The following is a 22,022-nucleotide window of genomic DNA, read 5'->3' on the forward strand; positions in this document are numbered from 1 at the left end:
CTCCCTTTCACTCGTTCGGTCGCTTTGCTGCTCTGCCCGACCGACCACTTAGCTGCAACGGTCACCTGACCGCACGTTCACTCGGTTGCCCCGCCTGCCCGCTCGGCCTATTTTGCTCGGACGACCCCTAGCTCGCTCGGTCATCTACTCGCTCAGCCTATTTGCCCGGCCGACCCCCAACCTGCTCGGTCGTCTACTCGATCAGCTAACTCGCCCGGCCAATCGGTCAGTTCGCTCGCCCGACTAGACACTGGACAGATGCTCGCTCGACTCGTTCGGCCACTGTGAAGCCTATGATCGGCACTTGGCAGACACCAGCCTCTGTTGACAACTTGAGATTATCAACTTAGATCATTTCAACAGATAAGTTGAATTTAAATTTGTATATTTAAATTCGACTAGATTCCTAAAATCTCGGTCAATAAATTTTTTTTGCCTAACAATTGTCCCAACTAATTTACCCACAAAGAACATCAAAGACTGCATTCTTACAGGCTTGTGTACTTTATATATGATGCCTTCTTTTCTTGCTTTCAGATCTTTCTTGCACATGAAGATTCTTACATGGTGATCCATTCGAATCAATTTTTTGGTAATGTAAGTTGACTTTGTTTTGCTTCTGTTGAGTCCAGAAATTTCTATATTTCTAAAACTTAAAAAAATTAATTATGGAGGCAAGCAAATTTCGGGGCAGAAAGGAAATGCAGTCCCAGTAATATTTGATACTGGAAGCTCGTACACTTACTTTCCTGATGAAGCATATTGGAAGCTAACCGCATATGTAAGTCATAAGAAAAAAATGAAATTCCAGATTACATTTCTTCAGTATCATCAATATTTACCATGTGAATTTCACAAACACGCAGCTCCAGTCGATGTCCAATAACTTCATCCAAGATGCCTCTGATCTTACAATGCCAATATGTTTGCGTGCCGAATTTCCTATCAGGTGATCTCTTATTAACTATCTTAACCATTTTCTCACAATGCTTTTGAGTATACTATGTTTCTGCTTTTCTACATTTTGTAAAATGTTCTTGAAAATTCATATATGGAAATTTTCATCTTGTCTCATAAACTAAAACACCTGAGCACCGAGTGTCTGATGAGGTTCATCATATTTACAGGTCTTTTAAAGATGTGAAGCAATTCTTTAAACCATTAACCCTTCAATTGGTAAACAAATGGTGGACCATGTCAAAATCATTCACTATTCAACCTGAAGGTTACCTAGTAATCAGCGTATGTCTCCTCACATCTTCTTTTGGGAATTTGACAACATATTACAAGAAGTTTGCTAGCTATCAGAAACTCCAACCTCTATTCGGAACATGGTCAGAGGATGCCATGCTAGAATTCGGATGAGTTAGGTTCAGGTCAAGTGGGTTTGTCTAAACTGAGTCTAGTTCAGCTGAATTGGGTGAGGATGTTCGATTTGTCAGATACTTGAACTGACTGGTTCGGTCGAACAAATGAGGACAACCTGTATTTGTAGCTGAGCTCTATTTGAGCTTAAAAACTTTTTAATAAATGAGGCTTAAGTATTTCTGATCTAAAACCCCGCTCTATATATTTCCCTTCAGCGGAAGCGTTAAACCCCTTTTAACAATTACAAATCTAATTTATTTATACTAAATAATTATTGATATGCAAAGAAAATTAATTAAAAAGAAATAAAATAATTATTTCACAAATTACATTTAGAAAATTTTTTCCGTTAAGAATCGAAGTATTTTGAAAGATGGTAAAACCATTAGGGGGCATTTTAAAAACCATCCAATTAAATATAAAATTTTGGTTTTATTTTCGAATATCAATAATTGAGCTTTAATTGGCATTTTAAATCAACACTAGTGATTTAACTTTATAAAATAAACTCATTTATGTTTGTTTAACATTATAAATATCTAAAATAAATAAACATAAATACTAGTGAGCTTGACATGGTAATGTTCTTGGCTTGACTATAAATTTATCTTGGTAATGTTCTTGAACAAGCTTGACTATAAATTTATCTAATAACTTATTTAAGATCCAACTATGACTGCTTCTTTTGTGTTTTGTTCAAATATAAAAGAAGTGCACTACATGTATCATATACACTTTTATATCAATCATTCTTAATACCTTATAAATTGTAAATTTTTATAGTATGTTAAATATAACAAAATGATATAGAGTTGATTTATTGGATGGATGTTTTAATTGTATCACAAGGACAACCTCTATATGGAGCTGAGCTCTAGCACGGGGAGTCCTTTCGGGTGGTGCGGTGATTAAGTCATGGGGTATTACTATATAAGGTATTAGGGTCGAAACTTAACATATTCGAGCATGTCATCCCATGCCTTGTCACTTGCACTAATAGCTAGTAGTCACCCGTAATTGACCTCCTCCGTGTTAACCTAGGAACAGGTTGACGGGGGTGTTGAGGGTGAGCAAATCGTCTTTTACCACATGAGCTCTAGCACAGGGTAAATGATAGAAATTAGAGTTTTCTTCTAATCATATGAATTCCAAGAATGGATAAGAACTCAAATAGAGAACATCTAGAACAAGGATCTAGTTTTATTTATAAACTTAGCATAATAATTAAATACGAAATACTATAATTACAAAGAACATGAATGCAGCGGAATTACCATTGTTCTTCGTGTAGATCTCTTTGATCTAACAATTCTATGGAAGAAGAAGAAGGTTGGTCTTCTGGAGGAGTTTGGGTTGAAAACACTGAATCCTCTTTGTCAATGGGAAATGATAAGACGTCTCAAAAGATGCCCTAATCTTCTGAGGACCAACCCATTTATAGTGCACATCCATTATCAGCTCATAGATAATAATAGATGCGGGTAATGGATTCTACACATATGAGATCCACATCTGATAACTCGAAAACTCAATAATTTTAAGTTAGATCACCTAAATGAGTACAGTTCGCATTAGCATATATAAATTATAATTAAGCACACATAATAGAGATAAATTTCAACAATCTCTCACTTCGGCTATTTGTGATTTGCATAAGATATACAAGTAAACTTTAGTTGATATCAAACTTTATGGGTACAAAATACCCTTGTAAATAATTTGGTTCATTAACTTCATTGGTATAGGACTAAAAAGGTCATAGCTACTGTATATGATCATAACAAGCCCCAACAGTATCACAATACCAATGTCATTAATGACATAAATCAAGATGTGGATGTGTAAATAACAATTACATGAAATATGATCAACACATGTCAATTTTCAACTAGCCCTAAGTGACCCAAAAGGGTCTGATCATATTTGTAAATACCGTATGCTAAACTGCAATAGCAAATCATAATCTAAATCTTATGATTTCTAAATGAAATCTATATCATATTTACAAATGCTAAACAACAGCAGTAAATCATGATATTGTATTTCAGAATGTTCAACAAACAAATAAAATCCCATGAATGTTTTGAACTTTATGTATAATAATCAAAACAAAATATTTATCCTTATTATTAAATATAGAGCAATAAATTTAGACTTCCACTAGATGAGTTCTTCTTCCATAAGAAGGACTCTCATATCCACAACATGCACATGAAACACCTTAGGCGCCAAGCCTTTGGTGAATGAATCAGCTAACATGAAATCTGTGCTAATGTGCTCTACCATGATCTGAAAACTCCAAACTCTTTCTTTAACCGCTAGAAATTTGATGTTGATGTGCTTGGACTTCAATGAACTGCAATTGTTCTTAGAATAAAGTTCTGCGGCTTGATTAACACAGTAGATCCTCAGTGGTCTGTCAATGTGATCAATGATCTGCAATGCTGTGATGAAGTTCCGCAGCCAAATTCCATGATTGGATGCTTCATAGCATGCTATCAACTCTGCCTCCATAGTAGAAGTAGTTATTAGTGTTTGATTGATGCTCTTCCAAGATATAGCTCCTCTAGCCAGTATGAAAACATAGCCTGAAGTGGACCTCCTCCTATTTAAGCATCCAGTAAAATCGGAGTCTGAATATTCAATGACCTCTAGATAATTTGATCACTGATACGTGAGCATATGCCATTTAGTTCTTTGCAAATACTGCATCACTCTCTTAACCAATTTCTAGTGTGATGGTCTTGGGTTACTAACATATTTACCTAACATCCCTATTATAAATATTATATCTAGTCGACTACAAACTTATGCATACATGAGACTTCCCACTATTGATGTATATGAGAATTGTTCCATCTCCTTTATTTCAAGTTCAAGTCGTGGACACTACTGCATGCTAAACTTATCACCTCTTGACATAGGTGTGTCACTAGGTGTACAGTTCTGCATATCATACCTTATAAGTACTCTTTTCAATATAGGTCTATTGTGAAAGTCCAAGAATTCCTCTTGAACGATCATGATAGATATGTATGCCTAAAACAAAGAATGCTTCACCAAGAACTTTCATTTCAACACTACTAGATAGAAATAACTTGGTTTCATGTAGCATACTCTTATTATTGCTTAAAATAATATATCATGTACGTAAACAATAAGTATAATAAATTTGCTCTCACTGAACTTAACATGTATGCACTGATCAACGAGATTCTCTTTAAATCCAAATGAGGTAACCACTTGATCAAATTTTTAGTACCACTGATGGGACGCCTATTTTAAACCATAAATGAACTTTTTTAATCTACATACTAGGTGCTTGAGTTCTTAAACTCAAAGTTCTCTGGTTGTACCATATATATAGCCTCCTCTATGTCTCCATTAAGGAATGCAGTCTTTACATCTATTTGATGTAGCTCCAAATCATAATGAGCTACAAGTACCATGATTACCTTAAGCGAGTCTTTCGTCGACACAAGTGAGAAAGTCTCCTTGTAATCAATGTCTTATTTCTGAGTGAATCCCTTGACAACAAGATGAACCTTATACTTTTCGACATTGCCTCTTGAATCCTGCTTGATTTTAAATATCCATTTACAACCAACTGGCTTCTTACCTTCAGTCAATTTGATAAGTTCCCAAACATCATTATCTGCCATAGACTTCAACTTTTCTTGCATGACATTAATCCACCATTCAGGGTTAGGGCATTGCTTGACTTCTTGGAAAGATATAGGATCATTTTCCAACCCTATGTCAAAATCATGCTCTTGGAAATAAACATAATCATGAGAATTAGTGGTTTTTCGTTCCCTTAAAGATCGCCTTAAAGACAGTTGTGTTTGAGGTTGTTGAGATACTTGCTTATCAATATGAGGTAATACTTTAATTTTAGTGGCAGGCTCCTCCAATTGCATTGGAGATGTTATGGAAATATATTGGTTCACTACGCTGACTAGATGTGTGATACCCATAATGTGTGGTATGATAACCACACCGCTACTGATCGCACTAGTAGTGACCACAGCAGGATTGCCAATGTATTTCTCAAAAGATATTTTCCTGACCTTATCACTCCCACTGCCCTCAATGAACTTGGCGTTTCCCATTTCAAAGAAGGATCTATTAGAGAGATCATAAATTTATACTCTCTTGACTTTTCAGAGAAACCTATAAAATTACAGCTAATCATTCTTGAGTTCAGTTTTCTTTCATTAGGCTTGTGAGGCCTAGCTTTAGCTAGACAGTACCAAACGTGTAAATGCATAATGGTAGGCTTCCAACCCCGTTCACATCTCGAATGAGGTTTTAGTTACTATCTTACTAGGAACTCTATTAAGTAGGTAAACTGCAGTCTTGAGTACTTCACCCCACAAAGACTCTGATAGAGAAGTGAAAGTCATCATACTTCTTACCATGTCTTTTAGGATATGATTGCGACGCTCACTTACACCATTTTGATTGGGAGTACCAAGCATAATATACTGAGGTATAATCCTACACTCAACAAGGTAATTTACAAAAGGTCCTAGACGTTGTTCATCCATCATATCGATCATAATATTTACCTTCATGGTTGGATCAGACGATTTTAATTTTCTTACCTAGTTGAAGTTCGACTTCGACTTTAAAAATTTTGAACATGTCTAAAGATTATGACTTCTCATGAATAAGGTACAGATAGCCAAATCTGGAATAATCGTCTATGAAAATAATAAAATATGTGTGTCCATTCCAAGATGCCTTAGGGAATGATCCACAAATGTTCATATGTATTAATTCTAAAATGTCACTACAACGGCTAACCCCCTTGTTCCTTTTGTTAGTGGGCTTCCCCTTAACATACTTTATGTAGACATCAAAGTCTGACATGTCAAGAGAATCGAGAATTCCATTTGACATTAACCTTTCTAGACGTTGTTTAGATATATGTCCTAAACGTTTATGCCACAACATGAAAAAATTCTAGTCAGACAATTTGTGTTTCGTACCTATACTATACATTATTACGTTGTCAATCGTAGGAGTAAAAGTGCTCAATATATAAATCTTATCAACCAAGGAATCATTGCCAACCAACACCGAATTAAAGAAAATACTGAAAATTTCATTTCTAAATGAACAAGAATAATCTGATTTGTTCAAACAACAAATTGAAATTAGATTTCGTCAAAAAGATTTTACAATAAATGTATTTTCTAAATCCATAAAAAATTGGTTTCTAAATAAAACCTAAAAACACCGATCAACTCGACTTTATCCTTCTTTACATTTCCTGTATGGATATAATTTTCACCATCAAGCGGAAGTCGGCTCCTGAGACAATCTTATATAGTTACACTTATGTGAGTAGTAGCACCGGTATCTATCCACCAAGTGTCAATGGGTACAACAACTAAATTGACTTCCGAACTAATAAAGTTGAGAAGTTTACCCTCTTTACTTCGTATGGTCATGCCAGTTGGCGTATTTGAGGTAGTTTTTCTTCGTATGGTCATTTTTCTTGCAAAAGAAATAAGTGGATTCCTTATCCTGCTTCTTGTGCTCCTTATAGCCTTTGCCTCCAGAATCTATAGTTTGTTTTCCTTTTCCTTTATTATTGATCCTCTTTCGCTTCTTGCTCGCACTTTGAGAACCAGATGCTAAGTGAGTACTCTCAGATGTCTCAATTTTTAGTCTCCCCTCCTCTTGCATGCATTGAGCAATGAGCTCATTCAATGTCCACTTTTCCTTTTAATTATTATATGATATCTTAAAAGGAGTGAACTGTGCAGGCAGAGACATCAAGATGAAATGCATTAACATACCCATAGACATATCGAGTTTTAGTGATTTAAGACTTGTCATTATATTTGACATCTCTATAATATACTCTCTTATGTTTCATTTACCACTGTACCACATGGTTACCAACTTCGTAAGAAGTGTGGTAGTCTCGACCTTTTTATTTGAGGTGAATCGGTCTGTCAATTGGTCCAGAAAACTCCTAACATTTCCTCCCTCTGTTATTGAGCTATTTATTTGTGCCGGTATGGAAAGTCTCATGATACTCAGACACATATAATTTGATTTCTCCCATAGCTAAAATTCAGCCCTCTACTCTATAATGTTAGCACTGGTCAGAGGTGCGGGACGATCATTCCTTAATATATAGTCTAAGTTCATGCAACATAAGACTACGATCACGTATTCTTTCCATTCAGTAAAATTTGAACCAGTTAATGTTGGATGTTATTAATACTGACAGTTATAGATTACACTGAAATTTAAAGAGAGAAATTTATTTAAGTTCACGATTTAATTAAGCTAAGAACGTATAAGTAACATAAAATTATGTAAATAAAATAAAATTTTAAATGCACATAAATGAGCTCTTTATAAGATACCAAATACAACATAATGTGTCTTCGTTTGGGTCGATACATTATTTGTTAGCGATACTCTCTGATATAACTCAAACTTTTGAGCCGACCCATTGTGTACATAATATGACACTTTATATGAGTTATAAATTGATCTATAGCTTACAACAACTTTAATCTGCCACGCAATTTGTCTTTCTTTGGGCTGACATATTTTGTGCATGATTTGAACAAAATAAATTCTATTCTATATTTGTAGGTGACCTTGAGCATATATTTGATATAAAAGTAACTTTCCTTTGGGTCGATTACTCTTAGCATATATATACGTCTGCCAATACAAAATACACTAAATCTACCTAAGGTGTTTTCCTTTGGACAGAATAGTTCAACTTAGTAGCACATTGTGTAGATAGATCCTGAAAATCCTAGGAACTTTAATCGAATAGATAATCACTTAATTATTCTTAATAACTCAAAATTAAGCTTATTAATCGATTGCCACAATATGACAATTGATTGATTTTACTCAATCGATTACCACAATTGATTTGAAAGTCTATTATATGTGACTATATGATCAAATATAGAACTGGGTTGTCCGTCATGCGCTTCCCAATTTACTCTAGTGGTCGATGAAAAAATTCCGTCGGACCGGACCGATCACATCTAAAGATAGTTACTGAGACTAACTAAATTTATGATGATCAAATATAGAGCTCATCTTAAGAAGTTAAAGCTTCCATTAAGTTCTTTGATTAAATTATTAATTAAATTCCTTTTAATTGATTTTAATGATATCATCGTGCATGAAACATTTTTTAATGCAATTTAAAATCATTCTTTTAATACCATTTAATCAATTGTTTTAATACCATTTAAGTAACTGTTGCACACAAGATTAATTTAATCGATTGAAAATAAATTTAAATCGATTAAGAATTTATCAATTCGCAGGCAAGAAACCGAATTAGAATTGAAACAATATTAATACTGTTTAACAAAGACAACATTCTTGATCGATCAAAACACATCTGATTAAAATAAATCTTAATCGATTGATGTTGTCGCAACTTAAGGCTAATAATCGATTATTTTTAAAAAAAAATTAATTCAGATAATTTAATCGATTATTTGATCGATTAGAAATCGATCCTTTATTCGATAATGTCATTTTAATCGATTAATCAATCAATTGATATCAATTGAATCAATTACAGATGGTCCCGTTCGTTAATTTTAACTTGGTCATTGATTGACCGATTAAGCCGCGTTTTTTACAGAACTAAAAAGAACATTTGGTAATGCACTGCTTGGAAAAAAATGTATTAGGAGTGATGGATTGAGTAAGTTGAGTTTAATATATATTTGTTGATGTAAATATATGTTGGCTGATTTCGACGAAGTTTCAGTTAGGGTTTAATTACTTTTCCTCTCTTTGCAGACAAAAACTAGGAGAACTATAAAGACATCTGAAGTAAAGTTTGACTTGTCTTTTATATTATTTTTGATGGTTGTTTGGAAAAAAAATTGATAAATGTCGATTGATCGGGTCTAAGAATGGAGACATTTGATTTATCGATAATGTACTATTTTTATTAGTGGGTAGGAAAGTGGTGTGAAGACTCATAGAAAATGAATTAAAATGATGGTCAAGGAAGTTTCCGACAAGGTTACTCCGATGTAAAAGTTAATTTTTTTATGAACACGAAAGTAATGGTTGGAATTTAGGGTTTGAAAAATAAAATAAAATAATTATTTGACAAATTACGTTTTGAAGATTTTTTTTTTCCCGTTAAGAATCGAAGTATTTTGAAAGATGGTAAAAACCATTAGTGGGCATTTAAAAAACCATCCAATTAAATATAAAATTTGGTTTTATTTTCGAATATCAATAATTATGCTTTAAGTACCCTCAATGTGAACAAAGAAAATGGGTTGAGACCATATGTTGAAATTATGAGAAAAAAAATGATAAATTATATTAATTAAATTAATTTTATAAATATACATACACATCATCTCATTTGTAGGGGTGTAATCGAACCTAGCCGAGCCGCTTGGATGTTTGAACTTGGCTCGTTTATAATCGAGCCGAGCTCGAGCTTTATTTAACGAATATATTCATGGCTCACGAGCTTATTCGAGCTTTTATCGAGCCTAAACGAGCTTAATAAATATAAATTATAAATTTAAATATTCATTAAAAAATTAAATTATATATTTTTTAAAAATTATAATATTCTTGTTAAAATTTATAATTTTATTCTAATAAATAAATTTAATATATTTATCTATGTTTTTCATAAGTAAAGTGTAAAATCTATGAATTCAATATTAAAATTATTATTATTTTTATTTAAAAGTTGATTCATGAGTTTAACGAACATGTTCACGAGCTAACGAGCCGAATATTGTGAAGCTTGAGCTTGGTTTATTTATCTTAACGAGCCTCATTAAACGAGCTCAAACGAACTTTTATCGAATCGAGTTTCGAATAGTTCACGAGCGACTTGGCTCATTTACATCCCTACTCATTTGTACACAAAAGTCCAATTCTGAACTGCGTCGAAAACTAAAATTTTATTTAGGAGTAAGTTTAAATTTTTGTATCAGCTAAGCTTATTGTGATTGAAAAAATTACAATGATAATTTCAATTTTTTATAATTCAGGTGTTTAAGATGGAAGTTTGATTCATTAATTCCGGAGATAGAATATCTTTTTTCTAATTTATCTATTAAAATATAATTTAAAATATAAATCTTTTAATTTTTTTATATTGATATCGTGGATATATTTGTAAAGTTATCTAACTTGTGGATTGATTAACATGCTAACCTGAAATTCTTACCTTGATAAATAAATTAATCTTTTATACTCAGTTTCATCAGGTATTATCAATCTAAGATAAATTAGGTTTAGAAAGACCACCACGAACACCTTCCAATTTATTCTAGCCAGGAAGATTGTCCCAGGACTAATCCGTTTGAATAACGCGCGGGATTAATACCTAATTCCAGTTAAAAAAAAAATTCATAAATTAGATTCGAGGAAATTATGTCTAGACAGAAGAAAGCATCTTCATTTTATTTTATGAAGAATGGTGGACGTAAAAAATCTCTGTTCCCCTTCGTGGAAAGTTCCCTGCGCAAGACTTGCACGTAACTTCGGGCAAAGTGACTCTATATACATATGTGGAGGATAGATCAACAATATGCCAATTACAGTTATAATCTCAAGCAAAGATTATAGTGTAATATTTAATGGAGGCCATGGAGGAAGGGAGGAGCAACGATATCATGGACCCGGAATTGTGGAAGGCAGCAACCTCCGGAGATGCAACATTCATTAAAAGAGTTATTCGAACAGACAAGATGCGCCTTGGCAAGGTTACCATCGATGGCAACTCGGCGCTGCACATCGCCGCAAAGCACGGCCGCATGGTGCTCGTCATGTGCATATGCGCAAAGCAGCCTTCCCTCCTCACGCTGCCCAACAAGAGCGGAGACACCCCCCTGCACTTGGCGTCGGCCGCTGGCCATCGCGGGATCGTGAAATTTTTCATTCACGAGCACAAGCAACTTAGGCAGCACCACCGGCCGTCATCTGGTGGTGTTGAGGAAGACGGGATGCCGATGGACAACGAAATCGGGAACACCGCCCGACATGCGGCAACCATCGGTGGCCATGTCTCTGTTGGGGAACGGCTTCCGTGTGCCGCTCCCGAGAGTGTGCCCCCTGGGATCCTCAAGGAGCACCATCGGCCGTCATCTGATGGTGTTGAGGAAGACGGGATGTCGATGGACAGCGAAATCGGGAACACCGACCTACATGCGGCAACCATCCGTGGCCATGTCTCTGTTGTGGAACGGCCTGAGATTCTGCCCCGTCGGATGATGCCCAAGAAGCCCCCGCGGCCACCATCTGATGGTGTTGAGAAAGACGGGATGCTGATGGACAACAAGATCGGGAACACCGCCCTACATGCGGCGATCATCGGTGGCCATATCTCTGTTGTGGAACGGCTTCTGTCGTCGGCTCCCAAACTGGTGACCATGACCAACCGATATTGCGTTTCTGCGCTCTATATGGCGGCCGAGAGGGATTTGCCAGATATTGTGGAGAAAATACTGGCAGTCTCCGACGAAGAAGTCTCGCACGAAGGGCCTCGTGGTCAGACGGCACTACACGCTGCTGTACTTAGAAGCCACAGTGAGTTAATTACTTCCTACCTCAAAATCAATTAAGATTGATTAGATATCGATTTCTGAGTTGTTTACTCTCGACAGAAATAACAAATATGATACTAGACAAGAATATTCCTTCGTGTCTGAGACATCAAGATGACTCCAAAAGCACTCCGCTTCACTTTGCAGCGGCCCAGGGAGATGTTGCCATGCTGCGGTTGCTTCTGGAACGAGATGCCACTGCAGGTTATATGAAGGACGATGGAGGTTTCGCTATCATCCACATCGCAGCAAGTGTAGGCGACCGGAACATGATCGAGGAGATATTGGTGCGTTGCCCTGATGCCTTGGAACAGAAGAACAACCAAGGACGCAACTTTGTTCATGTGGCCGTCGAGAAGAAGAATCTAAAGGTGGTGAAGTACGTTCTCAATTCTTCTCCCTCGGCCAAAGAGCTCCTCAATGAACAAGATCATGAAGGAAACACGCCTTTGCATCTTGCGGTTCTTGCAAAAGACCAGAAGATGATTCGAGTGTTGTTAAGCAGTCGAATCGCGGACTCTGCCCTCATGAACAGCTCAGGTTTCACACCGGTCGACCTTGCTTCCTCGAATTTCAGAACACGAGTCAGCCTTCGGATGGTAAGTGTTCATCATTTCATATGTAATTCACAAGGTAATATAATGGTTATCTTCCAGTTTCTATTTTAATTATGAGTTCCTTTTAAGCGTTCTCTTACTCTCTAAATATTCAGTTACAGGTTTCAGATTGCTTTGTCTGATATAACAACTATTTTCTTTGGTTTTGCAGTATAACATTATGACAGATTTAATCTCATACGGTTCGCGTTTCAGTCCGCAACGAGTCGATCACATAAGAAACCACATGCGGAGAAGTCAAGATGAAGAAATAGATCGGTATCGAGCATTGACCAACAATCTTGCTATCGTTGCTGTGCTCATCGCAACCGTCACCTTTGCAGCTGCATTCACCTTACCAGGAGGATACAGGAACGATTCTGGATCAGATGAAGGGATGGCCATTCTATCGAACAGAGCTGCCTTCAAGGCATTCTTGATCTCAGACACCTTAGCCATGGCTAGCTCCATCACAGTAGCACTCGTACTGATATATTCTGGTTCTCTAGATCATGATGTCCGGTTGCAGTCCCTTATGACTGCAATGAAGTTAGTGTGGGTTGCAGTTGGCTCCCTCAGTGTGGCATTTGCTACCGGCGTGTACTCTGTCGTTGGGCCCGACTCTGAGTGGGTTGCAATTCTTGTGATCCTAATAGTTTGCAGTCCGCCATTGGTTGCCATTCTCGTTGCTTATCGGCATTCCTCGGGCTACTTAAAGATGAAGTTAGGTTCCTCGTTGGGTCAGAAGAGGGTTAACGACCGAGATCCTGCTACAGGTGGGAATTCTAAGTCAGTGGATTTGAGGATATTAGAACGGGAATTTATTAGATCTCAGAACTTTGATCACATGAAATTTAAAACACCCCACAACTCACAGACGGCCCAAGCAGCTTCGGTATCATTTTCACCACCAACCCCTACAATCACAATTGAAGTACCCTCAACCTAATGGCAACAATAGAAAATAATCTCTAATTGATTTCAATCAATTGAAGTTTATTGTATTTGACATCATAATTCAGATCGACATTAATCAAATAGTAAAAAATAATATTTCTAAGTCTATTATATTACTATATTTACGATTGTATACCATATTTAATCTTTTTATTATTATTTTAGACAACTTGTATAAATAAATCTATTGATTTTAGTAATAATATGATCAAAATTTTTTATATTATTTCTTTTCTTTATCTATTATTTTTCGTTTTCTCTCCATCTGCTTTCTCCATCTTCCTTAATTCCTGCCGCTCACAACCATAGCAACTTTGTTTAGCTCTTCTTCATATCCTTCTCTATCTCCAGCAAATAGCCCTCTACCTTCTAGATTTCTTCCAAAGTCTCCTTGTCGTTCTTTGCCAATTTCGATGTCGACATCCTTTACTGCTAATTTTGGCACCGACATCCCTTGCTGTCGATTTCGACGCCAACGTTCTTTGCTGCCAATTTCGGTGTCGACGTTCTTTGCTGCCGATTTTGACGCAGACGTTTTTTGCTGTCGATTTTGGCACCGACATACTTTGTTGCCAATTTCGGCGCCGACGTCCTTTGTTACCGATTTCAACGCTGACGTCCTTTGCTGTCATTTTCGGCACCGACAATCCAGGGGTTCTATCACCGCTACTTTTCATCCTTTTCGATGTCAGATACTCAACGACATCAAGGTGGTCAAAAGTAATGTTTAGACCGATGTCAAATTTATCACATCATTGTTCATACTGGTATTCATTGTTCTAGAAGATTTGATTGGTCTTATAGTCAGAGAAAATATCAAATTTGTCTCAGAACTGGACATATTGGTATTCAATGTCCTAAAAGATTTGACTCAAATTTTGTTGGTGGTCCTGCAGCATTGAGACAACCAACTATTTCACAAGGAGAGCATGCATCTTCAAATCGACCACCACCTTCTTGGCATTCTACATCCATGTCATATCATTCTGGAGTTTTCTCACATTCTATCTCTCCTAGTATAGTTTCATCGACTCTTGAGAACCCAGAATGACATCCAGATTCTGGAGCAACTCATCATGTTGCACCGGAGTATAATATTCTCACAGAAGCTTCGCCTTAGGATGGACCCGACATGGTACAAATAGGTAATGACTCAGGTTTGCAAATTACTCATATTGGAAACACATCTTTTTACTCATGTGGTCAAACTTTTCATATGCGCAACACTCTTCATGTTCCTTCTATCACCAAAAATTTACTTTCTGTGAGTCAATTTGCTCTTGATAATAATGTGTTCTTTGAATTTCATCCTCATCATTATCTTGTGAAGGATCTCACAATAGGAAATATTCTACTCTGAGGAAATATTAAAGACGGTCTTTATCATCTTCAGCCCACCTATACTAATGCGTTTGTCGGAGAACGCACTGATAAATTCTCTTGGCACGCACGTCTTGATCATCCGTCTCTACGTGTTTTTCAGAATATCATTAACCAGTATGGTTTGCCAATTTCTTTAGTCTACTTTTCTCATTTATGTGAAGCTTACATGAAAGTAAAATCTCATAAATTATCTTTTGTGTCTTCTTCTCGCACTTCTAGTTTTCCTTTAAAAATTATTCACTCTGATGTGTGGGGTCCTACTCCTATTCTATCTAATCAAGGTTTTCTTTATTATGTTATTTTTTATTGACAATTTCAGCAAGTTTACTTGAATTTTTCCTATGAAAAGAAAGTCTGATCTCTTTGATATTTTTTGCACTTTTAAAAATAAGTTGAGCGCTATTTTGATCGTAAAATCCTCTCCCTTCATTCTGATTGGGGTGACGAGTATCAAGTGCTTCATCGTCATCTTACTTCTTCTGGCATTATCCATCGAGTCTCTTGTCCCCATACTCTTGAACAAAATGGATTCGCCGAAAGAAAACATAATCATGTGGTTGAAACTGCCTTAGCTCTTCTTAATCATGCCTCGGTTCCACTTAAATTTTGGGATGATGTTGTCCAAACCGTAGTATACCTTATCAATCGTTTACCCACTCCACTGCTTCAAAATAAGTGTCCCTTGGAAAGACTTTATAATTGTCTTCCAAATTACTCTCTCTTTCGTATCTTTGCACTACAAGAAAAACCCTCATAGACATCGGTGGAACAACAGCGGTTTTAAGCAAATTTCGATGTCTTTGAATATTTTACATCAATTTTTTCAAAAATCGGTGTCTATGAGCGCAGATTTTCGCTCATAGACATCGAGTTTTTTAGCCGATGTCTATGAACGCCCTTTTTTCGTTAATAGACATCGATTTTAACAGTGATTTTTAAAAACCGGTGTCTATGATAGTTTCCTTGTTCTATCTACGAAATCGGATAATAAAAAACCGTTGTTAAAAGTGGTGTTAATGAACCAAAATAAAATAATTTAATTTTCCCACCAATACTTAGCCAAAATTTACAACACTTCACTCTTCCCTCCAAACCTAAATCTGTATCGCGTCGTCCACCGTATATCCCACCACCACTTTCCTCTTCGCCGCTGGAATATTTTAACAAAATGTCTTTCTTAGGATTTGTTCGCGACGTTTCTCTCTGCGCTTCTCACAGTTCTCATGGGAGTGGGAGAGGCGGGCGACACTAGATGCAACCCAAGCTCCCAGATCCGGCTACTGGCACTAACCCTAGCAGCATTCCCCCTCTCAATGCCTCCTAGGGCTCCCAGATCTGCGCTTCTCACAGTTCTCTTGGTCAGAATCACTAAGTTTATGGTAAGTGAAAGCTCTCGCTTTTATTTTCCTTTTTTTTTCCTTGTAGTTCAAGATTCTGAGTTGGGATCTTACGTTCTGAACTCAACTCATGCTATTAGTATTTTCAGGATAGTTTGTTCATGCTTTTGCTACTGTTATATATTTAAGCGATTTTATGTAAATTGCCTTGCTTTTTCTTTTACTGCCTCTTCATTCATTATGGGATGCTTGTTGCAGAAATTAACTCTACGTGGTGGAGCAATACTTGTGCTTGTTTGTGTTATATCTTCCTGCAATTTTCTGTGAAGTGCTTGGTATCCCCAAGTCGATATCTTTGAGATCCTTTAGTATTATCCTTCTGTTAGGTCAGACCACCAAAGTGCAAAGGAGCAGAGATGGGTTTGTAACGAGCTTGGCCTGGTAACAATCCATTTTAGACAACAAGACTGCTTCCTAGATTCCTAATTCTGCCAGCTATAGGTTTCTTATCTGGGCTCAAAAGCAATGGCTTCCAGCAAAGATGATGTTGATCAACCTACTGATTCCTATTCTCTGCAAGTGTTTTCTTTCCAGTTTTCTATGATTTGAGGGTTTTGATTTATTTTTTTTTTGGTGTGTGTGCGTGTGCTAAACAATATTTTTCTACATACTTAAGAATCCTTACAAGGATCCTGATGATAGTCGCCAGCGGTTTCTTCTTGAGTTGGAGTTTGTTCAATGCCTTGCCAATCCAACTTATATCCACATTGAGTTACTGCTTGACTGAGAACTATAAATTCTTTGTTTCATTCTTTTGGAGTCCACAAATCTTCTGTATAGTCCACAAATTTTCTGTATGAAGTTATACTTCAATATTGACTAGACTTTCATGCGGATTTTGTGAAGTGGTTATCTTTCTTTCATTCTTGATCGAATGGAAAAAATGCTACAGTTGTTTCTATCTCAAGTATTCAAATATTTGGTCATCTGCATTTTTTCTTCAATATTCTTCTTGAATCTCTCAGTGCATTCAATTAGGAGAAAAATACCTTTGAATATCAACGAAAATTATTCATATTAGGTTCAGTCCTTTCATTGTAATTTTTGTTGAATTTTTTCTCGATAGCTTTGTAATTGCCTCTCCTGAAAATTATGTGCAAAGTTGAATATTGGATTCTGAAACATATTAGGTTCAATCCTTTCATTGTATTTTTTTTTTGGTTAAATTATCTCTTGATTACTTCGTAATTGTTTTTCTCTTAAAAATTGTGTACAAAGCTGAATATTAAATCTTGAAACATATTGCTAGTCTTTTGGATTACTCTAATCAATGTTTTTTCTTTTTGTTTATAGGCGATGAGTATGCCACCGCATCAGAAAAGGATCCAAAGATTTTGTTGACTACATCTCGTGAGCCAAGCCAGCGTCTTGGTCAGTTTGTTAAAGTGTGTTTCTGTACCCTCCCAATATTTCACCTGGTGTTGTTTCGTAGAAGCATCAAAGCTTTGTCCGTAAGTTTGACATGATTATGTTATTCATTTAGGAATTAAAATTGGTGTTTCCCAACGCAGCGAGAATGAACCGTGGTAGTCAGGTATGTTCCTCAATTCTTCTGTAAGTATAAAACTGAGGCATGCACTTATAAGTGCAATTGTATTTAGTTATTGCTTTTTACAAATTAACTCATTTATTTTGCCATACTTGTTGATATTTTGTTGGTGGGATGAAATTTATTAACGCTAAGAATATGGGAATCCATTGCATAGCATGGTCATCCTCATTTTTATGATTTGAAGCTTGTTTAAAAAATAAACTTCATAGTGCCATTTTTATAAAAAAAAAATCTATATTGTTAGAGATTCGTATCTATTTGTTGGATGTTTTTATAAATATTTTCTTGTTATCAACTGACACAGTTATACATTGTTCTGTAGGTGATCTCAGAAATTATTGAGTTTTGCCGAGCGCATGAATATACAGATGTTATTTTTGTGCATGAACATCGTGGTGAGCCTGATAATTTGGTCATTTGCCACTTGCCATTTGGTCCAACTGCATTCTTTGAGTTGCTGAATGTGGTATGTAGAAGTAAATTTTGTATCTTGCGTAGTTTGTACATTTGTGAAACATCTGTACAAACTACAGCTTTGTACAAACTTGTTTTGCTTCATTGTGAATAACTACAGCTTGGTCAAAGGACTGCAAACATCCTTAAACATCTCTTTACTGTGCCTAAACCTGAAACTAAACGAATAATCACATTTGCCAACAAGTCCGATTACATCTCATTCAGGTACTCCTTGGCCTTCACAATTTATTCTTTGATTTTCATTATCTGACTCTGGTTTAGGCTTTTTACTCATACCCTACTTTCTGATGTTTAGACATAAAATTTTTATGTGTAGATAAAGGGGTATCTATCATGCAGTGGTTTTCGAGTGAACTCTACAATCTGTATAAATCTACACTTGAACAATAATTCTTTCTCTTTTTGATGTATTTAATGAATGGATTTCACATAGTGTGTTAGAATTGTTACTCCAAGAGTTGATAAAATAATAGCAATTAGTTGTAGCTCCTATACATTCTTGTCAAAATTGGTATTGGAATTGAATAAAAAAAAAAAAAATTTAAGTAGGTTATTTCAAATTGGTAGGATTGATGAAATTAGAATCATTTAGAAATAACAAAATAACAGTTTCATATGTTAGATACTAAACTATAAGTGGGCGATGCTTATAGCATTGTTCACAGTGATTTTTATTATTTTTAAACTCTCGGTTATGCCAATAAGATTTTGCTTTTAGGATTTAGGGATTGGATTATAGTATTAAGCAAAAAAAAAATTCAAATCGAAAAAAAATTTAGGTGCTCGTGGCGTGTGGAAGGTAAGATATGCAGCATAACATTTCTCTCTCTCTCTCTCTCTCTCTCTCTCGCCTGGATTCAAGATTGGAAATATGTTGTCAACATGTAAGTTTTTTGACTTCTTTTCTTACCTTTGTTGAAACATGGATGTATTTTGATGTGGCAATACAATTCTCATAGGTTATATGCATGAAGGTGATTTGTCATCAGCCAATGTGATTTAGGCATCATAGTTAATTATCTTGGAATACATCTAAGTTTATACTTGAACAAAATACATATAGCCCCTCTAGCTGATGACCAAAACTATAAATCTTGTAAGAATATCCATATCAGTAATAATTCTAGTGAAAAAAGGCTTACAATTCAGTATTTAACTTGTAAAGAACTGGTGTTTAATACTAAGGTTATAAATTGCATATATTTCAACAAATAACCTTTTTTTATAGTGTTTTAGATATTCAAACTCGGTGAAATTTATTTTTGTTTGTATCTTTCTGCTTATACATACTGTAAGTCGTAGATAAGTACTGATTAATTAAATTGCAACTATGAGAAAAATTCGTTGTAATAATTTCTGATTTGGATTATATTAAGTTCCCAGGAATGATAGATCTATCACTATATGATGTGGTTGAGATAATTGATGAACGTTTTGTTGGATCGAGATGCGCTAGAGGGGGGGGGGGGGGGGGGGAATAGCGCTCATGGATTTCACTCGTTTCAGATTCGTAAAGCGATAGAGAATTAAGCAGCGGAAATAATGAAAACACACGCGAACACAAGTTATTATTACTTGGTTCGGAGCCTTGGTCGACTCCTACTCCAAGGTCCACGATTGTTGATCGCTTTCGGTGGCAACAACTATAATATCGTTAAAAGAGTTACAATTTGAAGTACAATTATCAGCAATAAAAATATACCGACGACAAGAAAATTGAAGATTTCGGAGTGCTGGGTCGTCGGGAACTTGCTTTAGCTTTGTCAGAACTTCTCGTTAGCAGCTAGATGCAGAAGGGTTGCTTGTTAATTGATACTTCAAAGGTGCTACTCGAACCCCCTTATATAACCTGCTGGAGGCGCCTCAAACACCATCCAAGGCGCCTCCAACACGCTAAGTCAACCGCGTGGATCGGTGCTGAAAAGTTCGCCTCTGATCCACTTGAAGGTGCCTCCATGCCAGTCCAAGGCGCCTCCAAGCCCTAGTCCAAGGTGCCTCCAGCTCCGTCGGAGGCGCCTCCAAGCAACAGTCCAAGGCGCCTCCAACTCCCATGGAGGCGCCTCCAGCTCCTCTTCGCAGCCAGCTTTTGCTTTGCACCCGAGGCACCTCCAAGCTCCATGGAGGCGCCTCGGGCACTGTTCATCTGAGGCTTAAGGTTGCTACTTTGTACTTGCAAGATACGTTAGTCCCAAAAATATCCTGCAACACAAAGTTAGCACATAATATCATAAATATAAAGTCTAACAGTCATCGGACTGTCCGGTTCTGACTTCGAATTTCCACCGGAAGCCCTAGGTCGAACCAACGCCTACTGTTCCCTCTTCCAGGGAGCGCGTCCTCACCTACTCCCCTCAGGAGAGATTACCTGATGCCCGTTTGGTCCTCCAGACCGACTGAACTTTTACTCAGCATCTGATGCTTCCGGTCTTCATGCTGGACGTCCGGTCCACGACCCATCCAAACTTCTACCCGGTTCGCGACACCAGGATTTCAACCTAGGGTTACCTCCCCCTAGGATTTTTCCCGAAGCTCCGACCCGCTAAGACTTTCTGCATAGGGTTACCACCCCCTATGACCTAGGGTTACCACCCCCTAGGGTTTTCCCGTTGCCTAACTACAGCTAGGACTTTTTGCCTAAGAACCTTAGAACTTTCCTACAACGCTCATTCAACATTTTAGTAAACAAAACACCTTAACTTTGAACCCTTTGACATAATCAAAACCTAGGTTCTATTGTCGGATGCTTCCCGCACCAATACGTTTCTCTTTTTAAGCATTCCAATTAGTCATCTTGTTACATGGTGCTCTTACTGCTTTTTCAACTATGATTTTTGGTCTTGGTTTACTAATATATTATTTATGTGTTTTTACAGTTTACAAATCTCAAGTACTCCAGAGTTGAAATTGATGAAGTGCGGTTCGAGTGGGTTGAATGCATACTAGATTACATTTGAGTAGGAAAGTAATTTGATTTTTGAAAACTTTGGATGATGCATGCATTTGCATGGAATGTAAATTGCGGATACTACCTTGATGTTGTAAAAAGAATATTATGTGTATTTTATGGATACTAACTTGATGTGTATAATATCTATTACCTTTTGATGTTGTAAGAAGAATATTTGTGTAATTTGTGGATACGGACTTGATGTGTACAATATCTATTATCTTTTTATGTTGTAGAATAATATTTATGTGTTGGTTACATGGATATTGACTTGGTGTGTTTAGATACACTGATGTATAATAATATTAACTAAATTTTGTACTATTAAAATATTGTATAATATCAATTTTTCACTGTTTCGGAAATCGAATCGGTGTCGTTAAACAATATTGATATTACATCATTTTTCCACCGTTGCCAAACCCGATGTCATTAACCGATATTACATCAGTTTTACACCGTTGCTGAAACGGTGTCGTTAAGTGATCCTACACCAGTTCATAACCGATTCAAAAACCGGTGTCGTTAAATGATACTACACCGGTTATAACCCGATGTCTAAAATGACAGACCTTTTACATCGCCTTCATAGACATCGGTCGATTTTGTAATAGACAGCGGTGGAAAACCGATGTCTATGAGGGTTTTTCTTGTAGTGTTGGTTGCGCATGTTATCCTTGGCTACGACCTTATTCTAAGCACAAGTTAGACCCTCACTCTTTACAATGTGTTTTCCTTGGTTACAGTAAT

At 36.4% G+C, this 22,022-nt stretch overlaps 3 protein-coding genes across 10 annotated transcripts in view; all 3 read left to right on the top strand.

Annotated features, from left to right (window-relative positions):
• The window catches only part of LOC121992531 (aspartyl protease APCB1-like), a 38,210-nt gene extending 36,660 nt beyond the window's left edge, over positions 1-1,550 (top strand). For 2 of the 3 annotated variants that reach the window (XM_042546988.1, XM_042546987.1), the window contains 4 exons: positions 538-592; positions 675-781; positions 867-949; positions 1,128-1,550. In XM_042546988.1, the coding sequence (XP_042402922.1) occupies positions 538-592; positions 675-781; positions 867-949; positions 1,128-1,365 (483 nt within the window). In that variant the 3' untranslated portion in view covers positions 1,366-1,550. Of the gene's footprint in view, positions 1-537; positions 598-674; positions 782-866; positions 950-1,127 lie in introns of all 3 variants that reach the window. The other variant, XM_042546986.1, reaches the window with a different exon arrangement.
• A 9,404-nt stretch (positions 1,551-10,954) lies between these two features.
• Positions 10,955-13,590, top strand: LOC121992532 (ankyrin repeat-containing protein ITN1-like). Its single transcript, XM_042546989.1, has 3 exons — positions 10,955-11,946; positions 12,024-12,562; positions 12,732-13,590. Exons 1-3 carry the CDS (start codon positions 10,998-11,000, stop codon positions 13,506-13,508), a joined length of 2,265 nt encoding a protein of 754 aa, XP_042402923.1. The 5' UTR covers positions 10,955-10,997; the 3' UTR covers positions 13,509-13,590.
• A 2,475-nt stretch (positions 13,591-16,065) lies between these two features.
• LOC121992534 (U3 small nucleolar ribonucleoprotein protein IMP4-like) overlaps positions 16,066-22,022 on the top strand; it is a 44,063-nt gene continuing 38,106 nt past the window's right edge. For 2 of the 6 annotated variants that reach the window (XR_006114935.1, XR_006114936.1), the window contains exons 1-4: positions 16,066-16,278; positions 17,590-17,681; positions 17,780-17,830; positions 18,171-18,529. Coding sequence is in view for 2 of the 6 variants with exons in the window: in XM_042546990.1 (XP_042402924.1) it covers positions 17,813-17,830; positions 18,171-18,314; positions 18,423-18,575 (315 nt within the window). In the remaining 4 variants the exon portion in view is untranslated. Of the gene's footprint in view, positions 16,279-17,589; positions 17,682-17,779; positions 17,831-18,170; positions 19,447-21,198; positions 21,259-22,022 lie in introns of those variants that run through there. The other 4 variants (XM_042546991.1, XM_042546990.1, XR_006114937.1 and 1 more) reach the window with 4 other exon arrangements.

Source organism: Zingiber officinale, chromosome 6B, assembly GCF_018446385.1.
Source record: "Zingiber officinale cultivar Zhangliang chromosome 6B, Zo_v1.1, whole genome shotgun sequence".
Taxonomy (NCBI): domain Eukaryota; kingdom Viridiplantae; phylum Streptophyta; class Magnoliopsida; order Zingiberales; family Zingiberaceae; genus Zingiber; species Zingiber officinale.